This window comes from Neopelma chrysocephalum, unplaced genomic scaffold, assembly GCF_003984885.1.
Source record: "Neopelma chrysocephalum unplaced genomic scaffold, ASM398488v2 Primary Assembly neopelma1_96821, whole genome shotgun sequence".
In the NCBI taxonomy this organism is placed as follows: Eukaryota; Metazoa; Chordata; class Aves; order Passeriformes; family Pipridae; genus Neopelma; species Neopelma chrysocephalum.
Window position 1 is genome coordinate 1044629 of NW_020925465.1, and position 19907 is coordinate 1064535.

The following is a 19907-nucleotide window of genomic DNA, read 5'->3' on the forward strand; positions in this document are numbered from 1 at the left end:
GGGGGCCGCACGGAGGGGCGGCGGAGAGTGCGGGCTCGCGCGGGGCGGGGCCTCGGCGGCGCCGCCCGGTGCTCGTGGGGCGGGAGGGGAAGGGGCCCGAGCGGCCCCCGGTGGGGCGGCCCGGGAAGGGGGGACGGGACAAGAGCAGGGGAGGGACGCAGTTATCGGTCTTGTTAAAGGTGCTCTGTCTGCTTTGGCGAAAGGTAGAACTGGAACCCAGAAATGAACTGGTTTTCCAGGACTCGATCGCTGTGTGCTGCCCTCAGGACACGCAGGTTCGTCGTGTCTCTGAAGCACTAAACGTCCTCCCTTCCATACAGTCAAATGAAGCCTGCACGTGTCTCTAATCCCCTTAAATCAATCAAAAGAACTGTTTGACGTTGGCAACATTGATGTTGGCAAGCATATGTGTTTCGGCATTCAGTATTTTTCAGTAGATATGAGTTAATTCCTATATAACTCAAAGGAGATTTTTTTTTTTCATTAGTTAGACCAGAAGGATGCCTCTTGTTTTCTCAAGAATTGTGTTTTTAAAGTGACTGTGCATTGAGATGTTTACTTAGAACATCCGTTTTAAGTTGTAATTGTTTAGAGCAAGTACTTTAGTCATTACTTATACAGAATTTCATTGAACTGTAAGTCGTGAAAATGTTTATGAACGTATAGCATTTGCATTTTGAAGCAAATTTTTGAAGGTAATACTTGAAGCAGATTCTTATTTTCTCATAAGTTCACATGTACAGTTACAGTGGGGCAACTGGAGTGGTAATATGAACACAGGTCTGCCTAACTGAAGTGTTGCTGACTGCTTGATTAGGTTGCTGCTGGTCTGCTTGTTCCTAAATGTCATTCACTGAGGCAACTACTTTGGTTTCAGTTGCCAAATTTATGGTATTTATCCATGGGGAGTCTGCTGGCCCAACAGGTTCCTTAACTCACAGCATTGCGTTACATTACCTTTCTTACCTTCAAGGGGATATTGCAGCCGTGGTATCAGGGACTCATTATTCTGAGAGAGAGGAAAAAGCGTTTGAATACTATCATGTGCAGTAAGAGAGAGGAGGGTGCAGTCATTAGAGAATTAAGTATGAGACAGAAGAGCAGATAGATTTACTGGCAGATCTAATGGCTAATGAAAGTTGATAATGTTTTTGATCTTCCTTAATCACCAAATTTCTAGTTAAAAACAAGACCTAATCAAACATAAAATAACAATGTGAAGAAGCTTTTCAGAGAACTGTTAGTGGGAGAATTACATGGGAAAAGTGGTAATTGTGAGAAGTGGTATGTAAACCACTTAAAAATGAGAGATCTCATGAGTCTCCTTTATGAATCTTACTTTGTCATCTTCCAGACTTAGAGAGCAGGTTAAACTTTATTTGTTGCTCATCTGGTTCACTTTGCAGGTCTTGTTAATTAACAAAAATACACAAATACAAAATTGAAGTTGCAATTTGATCAGTGCTTGTTTTGTACTTGCAGTGCTGTGGTAATCACAGTAAATAATTATCTTTTCTTTTTCTGAAAGATACGTTTTTGGCTCAGAAGCTGGTATTAGTGGCATCAGTACTGTGGTGGTTTTTCAAGTTTATGTATCAGCTTGTCAGAATACATTTTTCAATATGTATTGAAAAATATTATTGACATTATAATAGGAAGATAATTTATATGATTTAAAGTGATATTGTTGATACTGTTACTTTTTTAACTATTTGCTGAGAAAGTCTTTAAGAGTTGCAGCTGTGCCAGCTCTTACTCGAGTATAAAAATGATGTGGTTGGGAAAGAAGTTACTTCCTCACCCTAACATGGAGTTATAATCTTGAAATACTATGAAATTGTAGTCTTGTTGCACGTCAAAGCTGTCATACACATTTGTTCATGGAAACTACATGGACTGAATTGCTAGTGAACCTAATGAGAATTAGACTGTACAGAGCAAGTCTTGGACTTAAAATGGTTCTCTCACTTAATCTTTGTGTGTAGCTCCACCACCTCCACTTCCCCGCCCCAGAAGGATTTGAAAGGCAAGAATAGGAAAGATGTGAAATTTCTTTTTTTCCCGTTTTGAGTCAGAGAGTTGCTTTGACTGTGGAGGAGTGATTCTTGAAGCTTCTGGAAGATACAGGCTTGACTTAATCTGTTCATACAGAAATAGAACATGTGGTTTTCTTCTCTCTGTGTGTATCTATATCAAGTTAAATAATCTAATACAGAGTACTTAGGTTCTACTGTGGGCAAAACTTGACTAGGTTTATGATTTAACAGGATGGTTTTCATTTTTTTTTGACTCTTCAGTTTCACATGGTAGTGGGTAGGTTCCTTTTTTACTAAGCTCTTGAAAGATCAAGGAAATCTGCTTTGCTTTTTGGTGCCCTCTACTGTTGTCTGTTTGTCAGAACATAGAAAGCTAGAGCTGATTTTGGTCTTGAAAGGCAGTAAAGTGGTAACAACAGAGGGTCTTTAAAAACAGTAGGAAGGGGAAGGAGGGAAAGGAAGCTCTTTCACACTGTATTTTGCTGTTTGCCTTCCAACCAGTTTGTCTGGATTGCACTGGAACTGTACCTCACCTGGTAGAAAAATAGGTAAGCAGCATATATCTGACTCAGCCAGTGTCTTCTGTTCACATTGCAGCAGTAAACAGACCGATGCCTTTGCTCTTCCCCTCTCAGAAAAATAGATACATTCTCTCTTTAATGTCTACACTTCCTGATTCTCAGCGAGTAGATTTCAGGTTTGCTGTCACAGAATTTTTAATCTCCTTGTTCATTTGCAATAACTCTGCTTTTTTTTTATTTCCTCCTACAACCTGAGATACTACAAAAACACACAGTGCTTCGTGTGCGTGCCTCTGTGTGTGTGCTGTGCTTTGCTTACTTTCTGTGTAAGTAGCCCCATCATCTTATTAGTCTTGCAGTTTTGTTCCTGTCCCAAAACCTGGGAATGCTTCTGTCCTACAGAAGCTCAGAAATTGTCTTAAGTCATCATTCTCTCTGCAGAGCCTTTTATCTTAGCCTTGTGGTCTGTCTTTGCCAGCTTTGTTCACTTCTGACAGTAGTGGCCAACTTTTTTTTTTTTCCCCACATTTCCATATCAGTAAATTGTGTGAGAAGGGATGAGAACATTCAGGGCAAAATTTATGGTGCTGCTGAGCAGATGCTCTGCCTGGCAGTCTTCATGAAAGCTTTAAGAGATGGCTTTCTCTCTAGGCAAATATTAAGGTTATTTTTTTAGATGATCTGTCTTGGGATTGTTCCTTAAAACGGCTGTGTTGTGATGATGAGCTGCATTTTCAAGATGCGATTCTTGGAAATCAGTCTCTTGCAAAGACATTTAAACTATTTTGTTGGTAAGTGCTGAGGGAGGGCATTTTTATTCCAGTGTTCTCTATGTTTGTTTCTTGGGAAGATTTTGGAACTGAATACAAAGCAAGAGGGGAAATGAAGAGGTTGGAGACATGAAAGACTAGGAACAGATATTAATTTAAAATAGTGTTGTGGAAGGAACTGGTGAAGATGAATAAAAAGTTCCAAGTGGATGACTATGGATTTGAGAAAAATGTTCAGATGTAAACACAAAGGGCTTGGGAAGGCCAATATGCATTTGGTCACTTTGTGTGTGAAGCTTTACTGAGCACAGGTTAGAGATTGTATGTGAAGCTTTCTTCCTCTTTATTCACAGTTTCCTTACTGTGTTAGAGAACAGACAGAGCACTCTTTCTCAAATTCAGATAGGGAGACATAGTGTAGTGTTTGTATTCTGTGGTTCTGCTTTCAATATGTGAATGTTTACATGGATCTGTTGTTGAAATGTGATTTAGCAGTTCATAGCTATAATGGTGACCTTGATCAGCATTGGGCACAGCTTGAGGCTATTTTAAGAAAGGACACATCTCACAAAATTTCTTGCATGCCTTAGGTTCTTAATGCCTTGTTTTTCTCCTTAGTAAAAGTGTAGGATGAGGTTTAAAAAGTGAGTTGGCAAACCATGCTTATTTGAGTGTGTTCAGGGGAGTGAGGCTTCTTTTCCTTCACATATCATGTGATGTGTATCATGTGGTTTGTTTTTTATTAATAAATCTTCCTTTGACTTTACATGACAATAATCTTGTTTCCTAAAGTAAATGAAAAGATCTACCCAAGTACAAGCTGTGTCTTGAAGCTAAGGACCTGCAATGTTTTCTCATATATTCCTCTTTTAGGTTAACTTAGCAGAAAATACAGGCAATGACAGGGATGGCAGCGAAATGTGAATATGCTTTTCTGCAATAGGTTTGAGATATTATGCCAGTAGTCCTTTTACTAGGAACAAATTTTGAATGCTGACTTGCCCTTGTGCCCACTGAGGACATCAGTTACAACAGTGTAACATTTTTATTGGTGTGAATACCTGGATATTCTTTTGACACTTTGTCAACACGAATGGTCAGCATAACGTTGATGTACCCGTATTGTTAGATTCAAGTGCCTAAATGGCAAAGTCAGTAGTGAATACACACAGTATATACAAACCATATGTAGAGAAGACTTTGCTGTGAAGTAGCTTTGGACCAGACTTCTCTTCAGACTCCTTGCCCCATTAGCTGAAAGAGCGTAATTATTGTTATAATTGAAAACTTGGATCTTTTTGAAATGTGGCTATACCTAAACACTTTGTCTTGATTTCACCACTTTAGTCTCACCATGGCATTTTTTAAGTGTATAAATTTCATTACATTTTATGACATTTAAGATAATTTTTTTACAGTAGTTAATATCTTTTGATGGTACACAGGCAAAGCCTTGTTTCTGTATCTGTCATTCTGTGATTTTAATTAAAAACTTACTTTCTGTTTACATACAAATATAAGATCAGAACTCTTTGGAGGCCCAGAGGATGTTTTTAGCACATTTCTGAAATGACATGTTCTGTATTGTGTAAGGTGGTGTTGGTGTCAAAACATGGACACTTTACCTCAGGTGGTAGGCAATTTGAGTGTGGACTGGTAAGAAATAACCAGTGGAAAATATTAAAAAAAAATCTAATTGGATACTAGTACTATTTGTTGCATAACTTTTTAAGTTTCCAGTTTTAAAAAGGCCTGAAATGCTTACTACCATAGTGCATATTAACTGCAGGAAAGTTCTGCAGAAATAGCACAAACTGTTTTCCATTTTCTGTCATCCAGAATAAAGGACCGTTGAAAAAGCTGAGTTAAAAGTTGAGACCATAAATTGGGATTTTAAAGTGAAATTAGTATTTTTACAACAACTTTTTTAATAGAGAGGGAGGTATAGCTGAGGTTTTTTCTCTTATTGAAGTTTGCCTGGTGTTTTGGATTGAGAGTTAAAGATCCCCATTCAGAAAAAACACCATAATGTGATACAAAAATAAATACTTGATAACGTCCTTGTGAGTTTAGCAGCATTTAAATTGCTTTGATTCATTTTGCCAAGAAAGGGTGGTAAAATCTTCTCATATTTCAAAGGATTCTTGTTTGCATGCTGCAAGTACTGCAAGCAATAGCAAATAATAAAAAAAATCAATTTGAAGAATTTGGAGATGGCTGTGAACTTCCTTGGTTCTTAAACCTACTTCAGTATTAGAAAAGGAGGTGCTTCAGCTGTGATGTATGGTTTGCATTGTCCTTTTTGTACGAGCAGTATAGCTTGAAAATAAGAGTAGTGTAGTCTTACTTAATTTCCTTCTTTTCTTCTTGCTATGGAGTGCTGCAGTGTTACATATAATGGTAATAATTTTACATTTTTCTAAAGTTCCTGTGCATTTTAATTTACGTGCAGCCAAGTTTCTGGGGTGAGAAATTGACATCTAATGATCAAATTCTTAGGACTGTTTCAAATACTTACTGTGTGAAACCTAAGCAGTTTAGACTTAGCTGTCTCTTAATGTTTTTTGTATATCCTAAACATTCAGTTAAATGGGAAATGCATTTCGGAGAAGGAACTGATATAGAAAAACACTGGAAATAAATATCAGTCTGGTGTAGAATAAGCAACAAATTTAACAATGTGTTTTGATCATAAGTAAAATGAAGATATTTGATGGAATCTGTTTTGTGCTGTTGGTATGCAATTTGCTATTGCATAATGCAGATCTTTACAGAAATGCCTCACATGGAGGACTTATTGTCAGTTCTGGTTGATGAAGAGTAAATTAGCCTTTATGTCCACTATCAGTAAATAATGAATTAATCCTGTTAACTGTGAGTGAATTCCAGATGGCCCAGAAAGATTAATGAGGAGTGTTCTTGTTACAGTTAGATACAGTAGCAGCCTAATTGATATATACTGTCATAGCTTTGAAAGATTAAAAAAGAGAAATGGACTTGCATCTTTTTTTTACCATGTTTCATAGTGTTGCTCTTATTTTGCAAATTATATTCTTTTTACTAAGTACTGTGGAAAGTAGTGCTGTTGCTCTTTAATTCACATAAATTACTAAGAAACCTGATACATAGAAAGCTGCTACAGTAAGTTTTGTAGTAGCAACCTTGTTACTGTGTGTTGGTTTCCATTTTAAGATGGAGTTACTGGTTTTCTTCTTAGGACATGAAAAAAAAACAAACAGAAAAAGGCTCTGAAGTGCAGAGGGAAATGATATTCCATTTTGAATGCTCAGGTGTGTCAGGTGTTCGGTGGGAAATGGTAGATATTCACAGGTAGAGACTCAGGAGTACATCTTGAAACCCTACCCCAAAGTACTATTTGAGTTGCACTTTGCTTTTTTCACAGGAAAACGCTTCAAAACACCTGGTGTTTAGGATTGAATGAAAGTCAGTTGCAGAATCACAGAGTGGCTGAAGTTGCAAGGGACTTCTGGAGGTCACCTGGTCCAAGCCCCCTGCTGAAACAGGGCTAGTTAGAGCCAAGTGCCCAGCACTGTGGCTTTTCAGGCATCCAGTAAAGGAGACTCCGCAGCCTCTCTGTGAAACTTGTGCCAGTGCTCAGTCACCCTTCAGAGTAAAGTGTTGTTACTCATGTTCAAATGGAGCCTTCTGTGTCTCACTGATGAGATACCCCTGAGCCTTCTCTTTTCCAGGCTGAACAGTCCCACACTGTCTAAGCCTTTCTTCACATGAGAGATGCTGTAGGTGCTTAGTCATCTTTGTGACCCTATATTGGATTCTTTACAGTATGTCTATGTTTCTCTTGTGCTGGAGAGCCCAGAGCTGTACACAGTACTCCAGGTGCTATCTCTTAGGACTTTTGCAAGAATTGACTCATTTTAGCCTTGTTTTTGGTCACCTGCTTTGTTTGAGACCATTTGCAGATTTGGGAATGTCTCTATTTCTTTGCCAATTTTTTATTAGACCAAATTCAGATTTCCCTTACTGTTCCCTCATCAGGAAGTTGTCTAGTATGCACCCAACCAGCCATGTTTCCAAATTGTGTCTTGGTCACAACTCTGAAATTAAAGCTTGGCTAGAAAAAAAATGGCTCTGAATATTAATGTTAGTGATGTTTTTTGGTAAAATTTGAATGGTACTTAAAAAAAAATGAAGCATTGTTTGAAGCAGTTGTCTTGGATGTTTACCTTCTAGGATTTTTATTTAGTGCCTGAGGATGCAGGGTTTAGACATCAATATTAGAATTTTTATTTTCCTGTCATGTACCCATTTATCTCCACTTTGTTGTACCAAGATTGTGCTCGTTGTCAACAGCCACAGTGTTTTGCAGCTCTTACCAGGGGAGTCATTGTGTCTGTTCCAGATGTTCTCTTTTTCATGAGTACAGATATAACAATGATGTGAATGGTGGTGAGTTGAAGCAAAGGTTCTGAATCCTGCTTAGCATTTCAGAATTTGAACAAGCAGTGTTTTATGCTCGAGTTGGACAGCCACACAGTTAGCAGGATGAAAAATATCACTGCGTTAGCCAGTGCTAATAAGCCAGCAAAATTGTTTGGGCAAATCCAATTATACTTGAGAAAGATTCTTATTTCTGATGTTCATTTTGTCAGATAAAGTTCCTCTAAAGAACTCCTGCCGGTAAAAGATGTGTGTCATTGCAGTATGGTTCTGCTGGCAGATCTTTTTACGTAGACTAGTCCTTCATCATGCAGCCCTCAGTCCAAGTGGATAATCTTTGCTTATATTGTCTTGGAAAAAGCACAGCAATTAGGTTGGAAGTAGTCCATTTTTTCATAAAATCTGTTACTTTTTTACCATTTGTGGCACAGGATTTTCAATCTATTGCACATAGTTGTTTCTTTTTAGTAGCTGCTTTCTAGATTTATTTAAAGCTAGAATTTTAAGAGCATATTTAAAGGAAATGTCAAGCTTTATGTACCCCAACAGGTTTTCATCTGTCAGCTTACAAGTTAATATGATCCCACTTTTTTCATCCCATTTCTCTTTCTCCAGGGTGTTACACAAAATTTAGGTGCAGATCCCTCAGGGATGAGGCAGGACACTGAGCAAGTGACAGCTTTGGCTTTCGTGAAAGCTGAATGTCACCACAGTCCAAGCCCTGGGACACCAGTGCTGATCAAATGGGGAGCTGGTGGGGAGTGAAGCTCGGGGGAAAGCACGGCAGGGGTGGATGGTAAAACTTGTGCTGATTCGCATATGATGTGTGTGCAGTGTCCTGTTTTGCTCACTATGGAGCTGCCTGACGTAGTGCAGGTGCTGCTGTCCAAGTTCCCAGATCCACGACTGGCCTCCAGCACGTGTGCAAAAGTACGTGCAGATTTGGGGGGGAGGGGTGAACCATCCTGGGTTATCGTGACAGTGAGATGAAGTGTACTTGGGACTTCAAACTGCTGGTTTACCACAACAGATTCTTCTCATTCCCTACACCAACCCCTTTCAATTTTTAAGTATTCTTGTTTAGGGCAAGGGGTGAGGGGCTCTTAGTTTATTCCATATTATCCATAGTTTTTACTGTTTAGAGGTAGTCTTCATCTCACTCCTCCTGGATTGTAGTATCTAACAGTGTCTGTACAATTTTTCTGTGTATTCTTAGTGGAAGAGTTGTGTGATTTCTGTAAAGGTGTGTGGAAGGAGAAAGCATCAGCTTGTGTAATAGTGTCTGGTCAAGGAACTTTTCAATGTCATAAGGGTGTAATAAGAAAAGGAGGAATAAATAGGAACATTCTGAGGCACAAATCTGTTGAACAAAAAAGTAAGGAAGGCGGATAAAAGGACCAAACCTGAGCAGTCACTGCTTGAAGAGAGGGTATGTGGAATGTGGGAATGTTTATTTCAGTGAGATGATTTAATTGAAGACTTGTCAAATGGCATTCTAAAGGAAAGGGGGAAGCCATAAATAAAATGTAGAGAGACACAGACCTACCGAACAAACTTAATGGAGGCAAAGACAAGAAACAGAAACCTGGGGCACAGCTCTTTCAGAGCTTACTAGGTCTAAGCCATAAAATATACTTAAAATTAGCTTAGTCTTGGCCTATGAATAAGCTGCTACATTTGGACATAACTGTCTATTCAGCCCAAGAATTTACAGTTACTGTAGATATGATCAGAGTAAAAGAAATGTTGGGATGTAAATCAAATCACAGTTGTTGGAGTATATATCCTACCATGCAAAATATTCAGTTTACTAGCCCATTAGATGCCTACTGTTAAATTTGAAAATGCTTATAAATGTTGAAGTTTACGAATTTGTATCATGGGAAAAATAATTTCTTTTTCAATATGCAGTCATGAAGAGGGAGCATGTAGGTGCAGATTTCTGGTCAGCCTGGCAGGGTCATTTAGGGGTATACCTGTCATACTGTCCCTGTGTAAAGCCCTCTGTGGGGAAAAGGCTATGCTTGAAAATACTCCTGAAGTATTATTTTACTTTTAAAGTACTGGTCTTTTGGGGGCTTCTGCATAGATGTAGTTTATTCCCTCAATTTGAAATGGAGGATATGGAGTAATTTCTTGTGCTTCCCAGGACTGTTAAGTGAGAATATGCAGGGAGTTGGAGAGGAAAGTGATTTTCAGATATCGGCAGCAATTGCTTTGATAATAATTCCCTTCTGTAATGGTTGATAATGTGTGCAGGTGCAGTATTTATAATTAGACTGGAAAAGGAAAGGACAATAAAAAGATTGTCCTCAAAGGATGTTGTCTTGGTGAAAATATCTATTTTTTCCCAAATGAAATGGAACAGCATTTAGATAAAACATACAAAAAATCTCTACAAGAAAAGGATAAGAAGTATAACAAACAGTTTTACTAGTAACAGTCTGATGACTTTGTCCTGATATTGTTCCTTTTAAATATGAAGTAATCTGTTCCTGTTCATCATGCTCTTTTTGCTGAATGTATATTTAAAGAAAGTAGTGCTTTTAGCTTGTTAGTTGAAAGCTAGATATACAATGTTCTTGATAGCTCTCAACCACTCTGTTCTCGTCGCCTTTTGGACATGAGAAAAATACATAGCATAATGGCTGTTAAAAGTAGCAGTAGTCCCAGGGAATATTTTGAATATTACAACTAGAGTGATTTGGGGATTTGGAGAGCTACTGTAATTGCTGAAAGTATCATATTCCACAAATAAACTACTGAACTTTATATCCAGTGATAGTGTAGACTGAAAAAACATACTGTCAATATCTAGTTATTCCACAAGCTTGTTAAAAATTACATGAAAATAAATATCAATTATACAAGATATGTATCTGTCATTAACTCTTTGTACTTTCCTGCATACTAGCATTATCTTTCTACAATCATCAGATGGGAATTGGTTTCTTAATAAAAACTAAGACAAAACACCCTGTCTTCATTGAGTTTGTGTTGGGATTTTTTTATGAAAGTTTGCAAATAAATTTGGTTTAGCTTTAGGTTACTTCTTTTAAAGTGCAGAAAAAAACCCACAATTACATTTTAAATCTCTCTGTACCTGTAGTTCCAAGAATGATTTTAGCTTTATTTTCTTTCTAATGAGAAACAGTTTTGGCTGAAAGTACTGTTGCTTACTGGAGAGGGCAATTAGCACTTATGGAGTTTGAAATACCTGTGTTAAGTAATTCAGAGTGATGATGAAGGCCAACTGCTTAGCAGTTTGCGTCTCCACTGTCTTTGAAGTGGTGTACTTCACGAACAAAAGAAAAATAATAATCAACTGTTTTTCCAAAGTATACTGCTTTCTGCAGGGCAGGGTATATTAATGGTAATGATCTGGAAAGGTGCCAGATTTAAATTAGGGCATTAGCAGTGAGAGATTCCCAGCCAAAGGCATGTACAGAATGTATCAGGACAGCAGTGGTTATTCTATTATTTTAGGGTTCTGTTTTCTGCCAGCTTCACTAAATCCAGTTTTTTCTTTCCTCCATTTGACATCTTCTTTTGCATTCTCAAAATCCCAGCATACATAATTTACTAGCCTGTGTTTCTCTTTGAGTAGGCTTAGTCATCATGGTGTGAAAAATTGAGCCACAAGTCATCCATCTCTGACTCTTGTAGCATAGTTCCTTTAAGATTTGTCCTTTGACAGTGTTTTCTGAAATCTAACAAAACAGGTGTTTTCATAGAAGCTTTGCAGTCAAGGCACTTATGGAATATCTCTTCCAATTTTGTGGTGTTGAGCTTCTGAGGGCGAGCAGCCTTCTGGAAGAATCAACATTTACCTGGACATCTACTTTCATGAACCTTCAGCTGCATACCTGTTTTTTGACCTATTTTTCTCTAAAAAATTAAAGTGCCGTTGGTTAAAGAGTTCAGAAGACATTGAGCAACAGATGGATGCATGCATCATCGGGCTGGCTGCTCAAGGAAGCTGACGGCTTTAGATAAGATATAGTAGGGGGAAAATGCAATTCATGTTAAGGTATTCGAAAGCAAGAACCTGAAAAGCTCTAAAATTTTGTAAAAATGACCACAAGTCAAAAGAGAGAAAAAATACCTTTTTTTCTCTTAAACACCTGGGCAAAACTTTTGGTTGTTAAAGACTATGTGCTCTCAGAACAGTGGAGTAAAACTATATGTCAACGGAAACCTACCAAGAAGCAACTTAATAGTGTTTAGAAAGTAACAGATCCCTGTGAAGCTAAGAGCCAGAAGATGTCCATAGTCCAGTCTACAACTAAATCTGAAATAAGACCTCTAGCAACCTGTGGATTATGAGACTGTGGGAGGGCCACAGAGCCATTGCAGACATTGTTTTCTCTGCTCCAGCTATCTGCAATTACATGTAATTTTAATTGAAAAAGTGCTGTGGTGGGCTGAAATGGAAGTGGTGGGTGAGTGGACAAGCTGGAGAGCAGCAAAACAGTACAGTTTGCACCAGGAGTTCTGTCAGAGAAGTCCATGTGGTGTTTGGACTAAAGGGTGGTTCCAGTGTGGTAGTTCATGTGGTTTTAGTTTTTGTGTGCTCAGTTGGTGAGCTCTGAAGTATGACATGTATTTTTCTCTGTTTTCAATTGTCATGCTTGTTAACAGCATGATGTGTTACAATTTTGACAGAATAGTTTGCTGCTGACGTCGTAGGCAGTGGTGGAAATTTCTGAGAAGTACGACAGCTCTGTTAAATGGTTCAGTAGTATGGACACACAGAGAAGAGGAGGGGTAGTTGTGTTCATAACTAACTGGGAGAACATCATCTGGAGGTGAAGGACCTTCATATCACTAGGACTGAAAATGTTGAACACTGTGTAGTCCCTGTGGAATTTTAGCAAAGTACACAGACTTAACCAGAGATTGATGATTCATTTTTTTGAGGTTATATGTATAAATGAACATTGTTATGTGAGTAACTAGAAGGATGAAGCATCTCCGTGTTGAGCTAGCAGAATCAAAATAGCCTGCAGTACAGAACAAGTGTCTGATTAGCTGTGTAAGTGCAGACCTGATAGGGAAGGGATGCAGTGCAGAGTGCAAGCTCTGTGTGGTATCTGCTTACTGACTAGTACAGATTCCATTGTTGTGAAGTCTGTGCTTGTACATCTTTTCATGCTTCTGTAGCCTGTAAGTGCTAGGGACAGAGGAATGTGAAATAGGTTGTTCCTTACTTTCTTCATGTTACTCTCTTTTCTGTTGTATTTTTGGTTTTGCATGGATGTTAGAATTTTTATATTTTAATGCTGCTAAAGTGTAATTTAGTACTAATTCTTCCAGAGGGTAGGGAGCCATCAGAAATCTCTGTTTATAAAGATAATAAGTAGGCAACTAGTTGCAGCTTCTCAATTTCCTGGTGTTTTAGTACAGTCTTCAATGAGTCACTCCTAATGCTAGCTGCAAAGCAATACTGAAGTATGGATTGTAATTCACTCATCTGGAGGTGGGTTTTGTTTTTTGTTTTGTTTTGGTTTTCTTTGCACTGGCGTAGAGCGAAGACAGTCCTAGTCCCAAGCGACAACGCCTTTCCCATTCAGTCTTTGACTATACAGCAGCATCACCAGCCCCATCACCACCAATGCGACCATGGGAGATGACATCAAATAGGCAGCCTCCTTTGGCCCGACCCAGCCAACACCACTTCTCAGGGGAACGATGCAACACACCTGCACGAAACAGGAGGAGGTAAGCAAGCTGTGTAGCTTGGGAAACAAGTTCTTATTCTGCCTAATTTTAGCTCAAGGGAGGTGTGTTTTGGTCAGCACTGGCTAGATTACACATGGTAAACGTGTTAATGTTTCCTTTAAGCTGACTGTATTACAGTCGTGACTGAAAAGTTACTGGAAGTAATTCATGTTTGTGCATCGTCTCATAATACATGTGAATAGTCAGCTCAAGGAAAGGAGTACTCAAAATATATTTAATTATGAGCCTGATTCTCTGTCACTCTGCACTGAGGCAAAAAGCACGTGGAAAAATACAAGGAAAGATCTTTGTCATTGGGGTACTTTTAATGGTATTAAGAGTTACTGATGTAGTACCATAGTTTTCATTGCAGTCACAATTATTTTCATACTTAAAAACAGTCTAAATAAAGATGAGAGTTACTAGCTGGGGAGATGGGGATGTTAGCACAGTGTCAAATGTTTGCTGAGGTGGCTGATTCACATGTAATAGGAGTTAAATTTTCATGTTACTTTTAGCTTGTGGCCCATTAACTTCTCAAAGCAGAGGTTTTGGAAGAAATTCCATTGGACATGGAAGAGAGAGATTGGGATGACCAGGTTGAACTGATGCCTGGAGGGATGGTAGTCTAGGAAACCATAAAACCACAAACTTTTTTGCTATGCTAGTTAAACAAATTATCCAAAACAGAAGCTTTCATTGCCTCACATTCTGCATAAAAAATGCTGAGTTACTTTATGCAAGTTAAAACACACTGTCTCTCTGCTTCTAAGAAATATTGTGGCTTGGTTTGTACTTTAAAAAAAAGTGTCTGTGCTCTCTCATTAATATAAAATATTAGTCTTAAGATATATTTAGCTAGTTTTCTTCAGATACCACAAATCAAATTTGGCAACAATGATCAGCCAAGAGTAGTTTTTAGGCAAAAAATTTTAAAGCATACTAGTTTTGTATCTTGGCTTCAAGTCCATGGATTTGAAAGCTTTCAGTCAGTGGCATGTAAAATACTCAGCTCTCAATGCAGCTTGTCAGACTTTTAAGAAAGAGGTTGAATTGTGAACTTGAAGGATTGTTGTGAAGACAGAAGATTAGACCTTTTTATACGGTTTGGTACAGGGATGCTCTGCAGGGGCATTTGGTCCACAACATAATCTTTACCTCGAAATAGTTTGAACTGAGGTGCCTGGAATATGCTGCATTTGGCCATTTTTGTTTGGTGTCCAGGCAGCCTACACAGATTTCTTTGCAGTGTTCATTAACCTCTCCTGCAGAGTTAAGCAGAGTGCTTAACAAGCTAAATGCTAGATAGCTGAATCTAGACAGTTTGGATGTACTGTGGGATGAAGAAGAATGGAATGTGTAAGAGATAGATGTGCATGGGACAAGCGTCTGACATTCCGATGCGGTCAGGTGTTACCTGTGGCCTTTGCAAGTAAGACATTTTGCAAACAGGAAGACACCTCATAGGAAAGCCATCTTCAGTCTGACAGGAGCAGTTAGGTTGGCTGCAGCATTGTGGACACAAAGCATGATTCTTTGTAGTGCCAGCTTGCCTGCTCTTGGGTGATAACACAAGCTTTGCTCTAATCAGAGACACTTGAATGTGTCAGTGCTTTGTTTCCCTGCACTTGCATTTTTTAGCTTCAGTGCACTGTTGCATTTGAGCTAGCTCTAGGGAAGTTCCAGAATAGCATTGCATCCAATTTCCTCTCCTAGAACAGGATGGTTAGGGAGAACAACACATACGTGTTTCTTGTTTTCCAGGAGTCTTTTTGAATCTTAAGAGTGCTCTGGAGTCATATCAGAACTAATAACCACTCTCATGGATCAAAAGCTTTATTCGTTAAGATTATTGTGAGTGCATCTGTTACTAATGCTTTAGGTGAGGTTATGCATGTGCTTTTGAAACCATTTTCCTGTTCTCCCTGCTTTGTTTTCTCTTCCCATGGCAGAGTAGTCTCAGAGTTAATGAGATTTTCAGATTAAGATAAGATGAAAGGTGCATTCCAGTTGCAAATGGTTATTCAGCTCAAGGAAGCAGGCTGGGACAAGTGCAGGCAAAACCTCTCCATGTATGTAGCGTGGACATCACTCTGACCCAGCAGCATCAGCATTACCTCTTTTGTCCTACCAGTTCACTCCTGTTGGTCAGGACAGTCTGTGTTGGGTTCTTTTATTACGTGGATTTTTTTTTTTCATTTCCTGGCTTATTTAGACCTTGCCTCTTGGTATCAGTGGTTTTGTACTGTGCCTAGCACAACAGTGCCCTAATTTGTTGTGGTTTTTTATTCCAATTCATCATAAACAAATAAATACTGCATTTAGAAAGATAGCCTTCTGGTGTGAATTTACAGGAAGATTATTTTTGTCCAGTTACTTATATATAGTACAGATAAATTGTGAATGTAAAAGCGTGATGCATGCCTATATGAAACAGGGAAGGCCATTCCAATTTATCTTTATCAGTCATTGTGAAATGGAGGGTTCTGTACCATTGCTATGCCTTACCTTTCATCTGTGCTTCTTTTCCTCCTTGTCTTGAATGTAATTTTGAACTAACGGGATTCAAGAACGTGTTACTGCAAAGAAATCACCCTTGTTAGAAATACTAAGATCTGCACACACTAACTCTGCAGTTATGGATACCTTTTGATGGCTGTTCTTACCTCAGAGTAGGAAGTCCTGCGATTTTTTTCACCAATTCTATCCTGTCTCTTTGTTTTAACCTGGCATTTACCATGTTTATACTGTGCATGTAGAAAGAGAAGATTTTTTTGTGGCTATTTTTTAAAGACTTTAAGCACAAGTTCATTCCTGATGTTTCATGATACTTTAGACCTATGTCTTGGCAATTCTTCTGAAGTAATTTCCATTCATTCAGGAAGCGAATAAAGCTATGTATCAAGGTGCTCTGAATTTTGCTGAATGAAAGTATAGTTTCTTTATAAGTCTGCATAGGAAAAAATCCAGTTTTGCTTTTTATCAGGGAATGATACTTCATTGGTTTAAAAAGACATTCCAGAAGTTTTGCCAGCTTTTATTGGCTGTACTTTCTCATAATTTTGGGTTCACAGAAAAGTAAAGCCAACCCTTCTAACAAAGACAGAGGTATGACTAGTTTTATGAGAATCTGCCTTGTTTGAGAAGCCACCTTGTTTAAGCACTGGTGGCAGAGAATTTCTGAAGCACTGGAGCTGCCTCTTGTAACTTTCCTCTGTTCCTGCAGTTTTTCTGAAGAAAAATCCTTGCACAGCCATTTTTGTGTTAAAATATTCAGAGCATTTCTGTTTCATAGCAGGAAATAGCAAATTTAAACCAACCTTGGTACTCCAAACAGTAGAACATCTTTTGCATTAATAGTTCTGTGGTTAGAAGTTATATATGACGGTTTTGTCTAATGAGAATGTAGCAGTTGTATCACATTAGTAATGAAGTGATGGAGAGTGCAGCAAAATCTTTGAAGAAGGAATCTGGAATTAAGACATGCATTACTAAGACTGTAAATTTAGGTCCTCAGTGCTTAGAAGAAAACACGGCTTGTATGTTGTGACATGCTAGTTTGTAACAACGAAGGCTATGCATTTTTGATTTGTTTTGGTTTTTCTTTTCTTTAAGAATGCTGTGTTACAGTCTGGTGTTATGCCTTCTGTCTGACCTGTCATGAATTACCATTTGTTTCAGTTCTAAGATAAGTTATAATGACATAAAATACCTGTGAACTAGGGCAGAAAAATAGTGGCTTGAGTCATTTTATCATATACTCCCAGTAGCATCTGGATAGCTGGTAGTGTGCTCCCCCTTCCCCAGAGTATGTCTGTTTTACACAGCACAGAAGTTGGACTGAACCTGAGAAGTGTCTGGGATTTCCCAACAAGTTACAGGTTTATTTGATTTTTATTTGGTAGTAGCAAAAGTTCTCTTCCATGCACTCTTAGAGAGGACATGGTCTAATGGTTACAGATCCTTTTTGTCTCTTCTCTGCAGTGTGGTTCCTTCAGCCTGTTTCCTAAATGGGAAACCATTTCACCCCATGTGGATTTAATTTGCTGTTGCTTCTGGGACCTCTAACTGACATGTTGTGGAGGTTGGAAGGCATGTGCTGAAAGTACTGCAAGATCATTTTGTGCTTTCAGTTCTTTCCCCTTTCAAACAAATGAGAAGAGACTCGCTCAAAACTTCTAGAATTGAGTTTATGACTTTTGTGTGCATCATTTTCTGAGTGCTGAACCTGAGCCGCTGGTCTCTGATTTATGGAAGTCTCGGCTCAAGGTAGTAGCAGCTCTGCTCAGAATATACACGCAGTTATATAAGAATATGTAATCAAATCCTACGTGTAGATCAGTTGCTCAAAAGAAATGGATGCTCTGGTCTAAATCAATCTACACAAATTCTCCACTCTGAAAAAGAAAGAATACTGCAATCACAATTTCCTGGGATCTTCTTGAGGGAATTCTAGAAGGTGCTCAGTTATGTTGTAAACATGTGAGAGCTGAAAAATTAGTTTGTTTCCACAGAGAAGTCTACTGTTTATCTACCGTCGCTAAGTGAGCAACCGTTCTGTGGCATGGTTGAAACAAAGACCCTGGGGAAATCCATGATCATTTAATGAAGGATTTTTACCTAGATAGAATAAATGCAAGAAAATCTTGTGAAGATTGCAATCTTGACTTTTGAGCACTTTTATGGCAATCCAAGTGTCATCTTTTTAACAAGTTAATATTTATGTAAGAGTTATTCTCTTGGTTTCCTTAACAGCATCAACCTATGCTCTGTTAAACATTTGTTTACTGAAAAAAGTGTCATCTGTAAGGCTTTTAGCAGTTCTGTCAGTAAGAAATTTTATTCCAATCTAATAAACCTGTTCTAGTAAAATTTTCCAGTGTAAAGAATTTCTTGATATTTATTTGTCTTGTGGTTTTCGTTACAAGGAAGGATTTGTGTCATTTATATAATCTCTAATTTTTTTGATGCATTTCCAGTCCTCCTGTTCGACGTCAGAGAACAAGGAGAGATCGTTTGTCTAGACATAATTCTGTTAGCCAGGATGAAAACTATCACCATCTCTCCTATGGACAGCAGCAAGCAATAGAAGAGCCCCGAGCCTTTCGCCCACCGAATGTATCTCCTCGTATGTTGCACCCAGCTGCTCACCCACCACAGCAGAATGCAGTGATGGTTGACATTCATGATCAGGTAAAATTTTTAGAGTACTAACAGAAGGCTGTTGGAGATGTGGGGTTTGGTTTTGTGGTTTTTTTTCCCCCAAAATCTTCAAGATTCCCTCACCTCCCCAAATTAGTTGCTGATGAAAGTCACAGAGTGCTAAATTCTATTTACCTTCTTACGGAGTGTTTTTTTCTTTTGTGTATGAAGCATTACAGTAGGCAGTGGAAAACAAACAGAAAGGAGGTTCACACATTTAGTAAAGACTGATATTTAACAATTTGTCAATGCGTTTATTGGCCTATTTCTGTAGGTCTTTGTCTCAAACCTTTGAAATGCAGTTTTGTTTTGCTTTTGTAGTTAATTTGTTGTGATAAAGATGTGATATGATACTTTATTAATAAGTATTCCATTTCACATGAAATACCTTGCCTTAGCATAGGAGTCATTAAACAGTTAAAATATATCATTTAGAAGTAGAATTTGCAATGCCTGTAATTGGTTGCCTGCGTAACAGCAGAATTCACGATAGTATTGGTGCGTAACCGAATTAGTCATCCAAACCTAATCAACTCCTCCTTAAATTTCATGAAAAAATTATATATGTGATTGGTCCAGGAAGTAATTCCTCTCTGCGACAGCAGTTTGTATAGAATCCTGTAACTGAGGACCTGTAAAAGAGGTTTTGGGCCCCTCACTACAAGAAGGACGTGAGATGATGGAGCATGTCCAAAGAAGAGCAACAGAGCTGGTCAAGGGCCTGGAGCACAAGTTATATGAGGAGCAGCTAAGGGAGCTGGGGGTGTTTAGCCTGGAGAAAATGAGGCCCTGGGAGGACCTTACCAATCTCTAAAACTACCTGAAAGGAGATGGTAGCTAGGTGGAGGTTGATCTCCCAAGCAGCAAGTGACAGGACCAGATGAAATTGCAGCAGGCTGCACTGGGGTGGTTTAGATTGGATATTAGGAAAAATTTCTTCACTGAAAGGGTTGTCAAGCATTGGAACACACTGCCTAGGAAAGTGGTGTAGTCACCATGCCTAGAGGTATTTAAAAGACACATAGATGTGGCACTTAGGAACATGATTTAGGGATGGACTTGGCTGTGCTGGGTTAACAGTTGGACTTGATGATCTTAAGGGTCTTTTCTGGCCTAAATGATTCTGTGATTCTGTTGAGGTAACTTCTGTTGGTTTTTTGTTAAATTAAGAGGCTGCAGCACAAGTAAATTAGTTACTACATAGTCGTGAAGTGAGAAATAGACCTGGTTATCTGGAT

General features: G+C 38.6%; 1 protein-coding gene across 3 annotated transcripts in view; it reads left to right on the forward strand.

Annotated features, from left to right (window-relative positions):
• RNF38 (ring finger protein 38) overlaps nucleotides 1-19907 on the forward strand; it is a 108852-nt gene that overhangs the window by 64811 nt on the left and 24134 nt on the right. For 2 of the 3 annotated variants that reach the window (XM_027709675.1, XM_027709676.1), the window contains 2 exons: nucleotides 13274-13467; nucleotides 18447-18660. In XM_027709675.1, coding sequence (XP_027565476.1) covers nucleotides 13274-13467; nucleotides 18447-18660 — 408 coding nt within the window. Of the gene's footprint in view, nucleotides 1-96; nucleotides 180-13273; nucleotides 13468-18446; nucleotides 18661-19907 lie in introns of those variants that run through there. The other variant, XM_027709677.1, reaches the window with a different exon arrangement.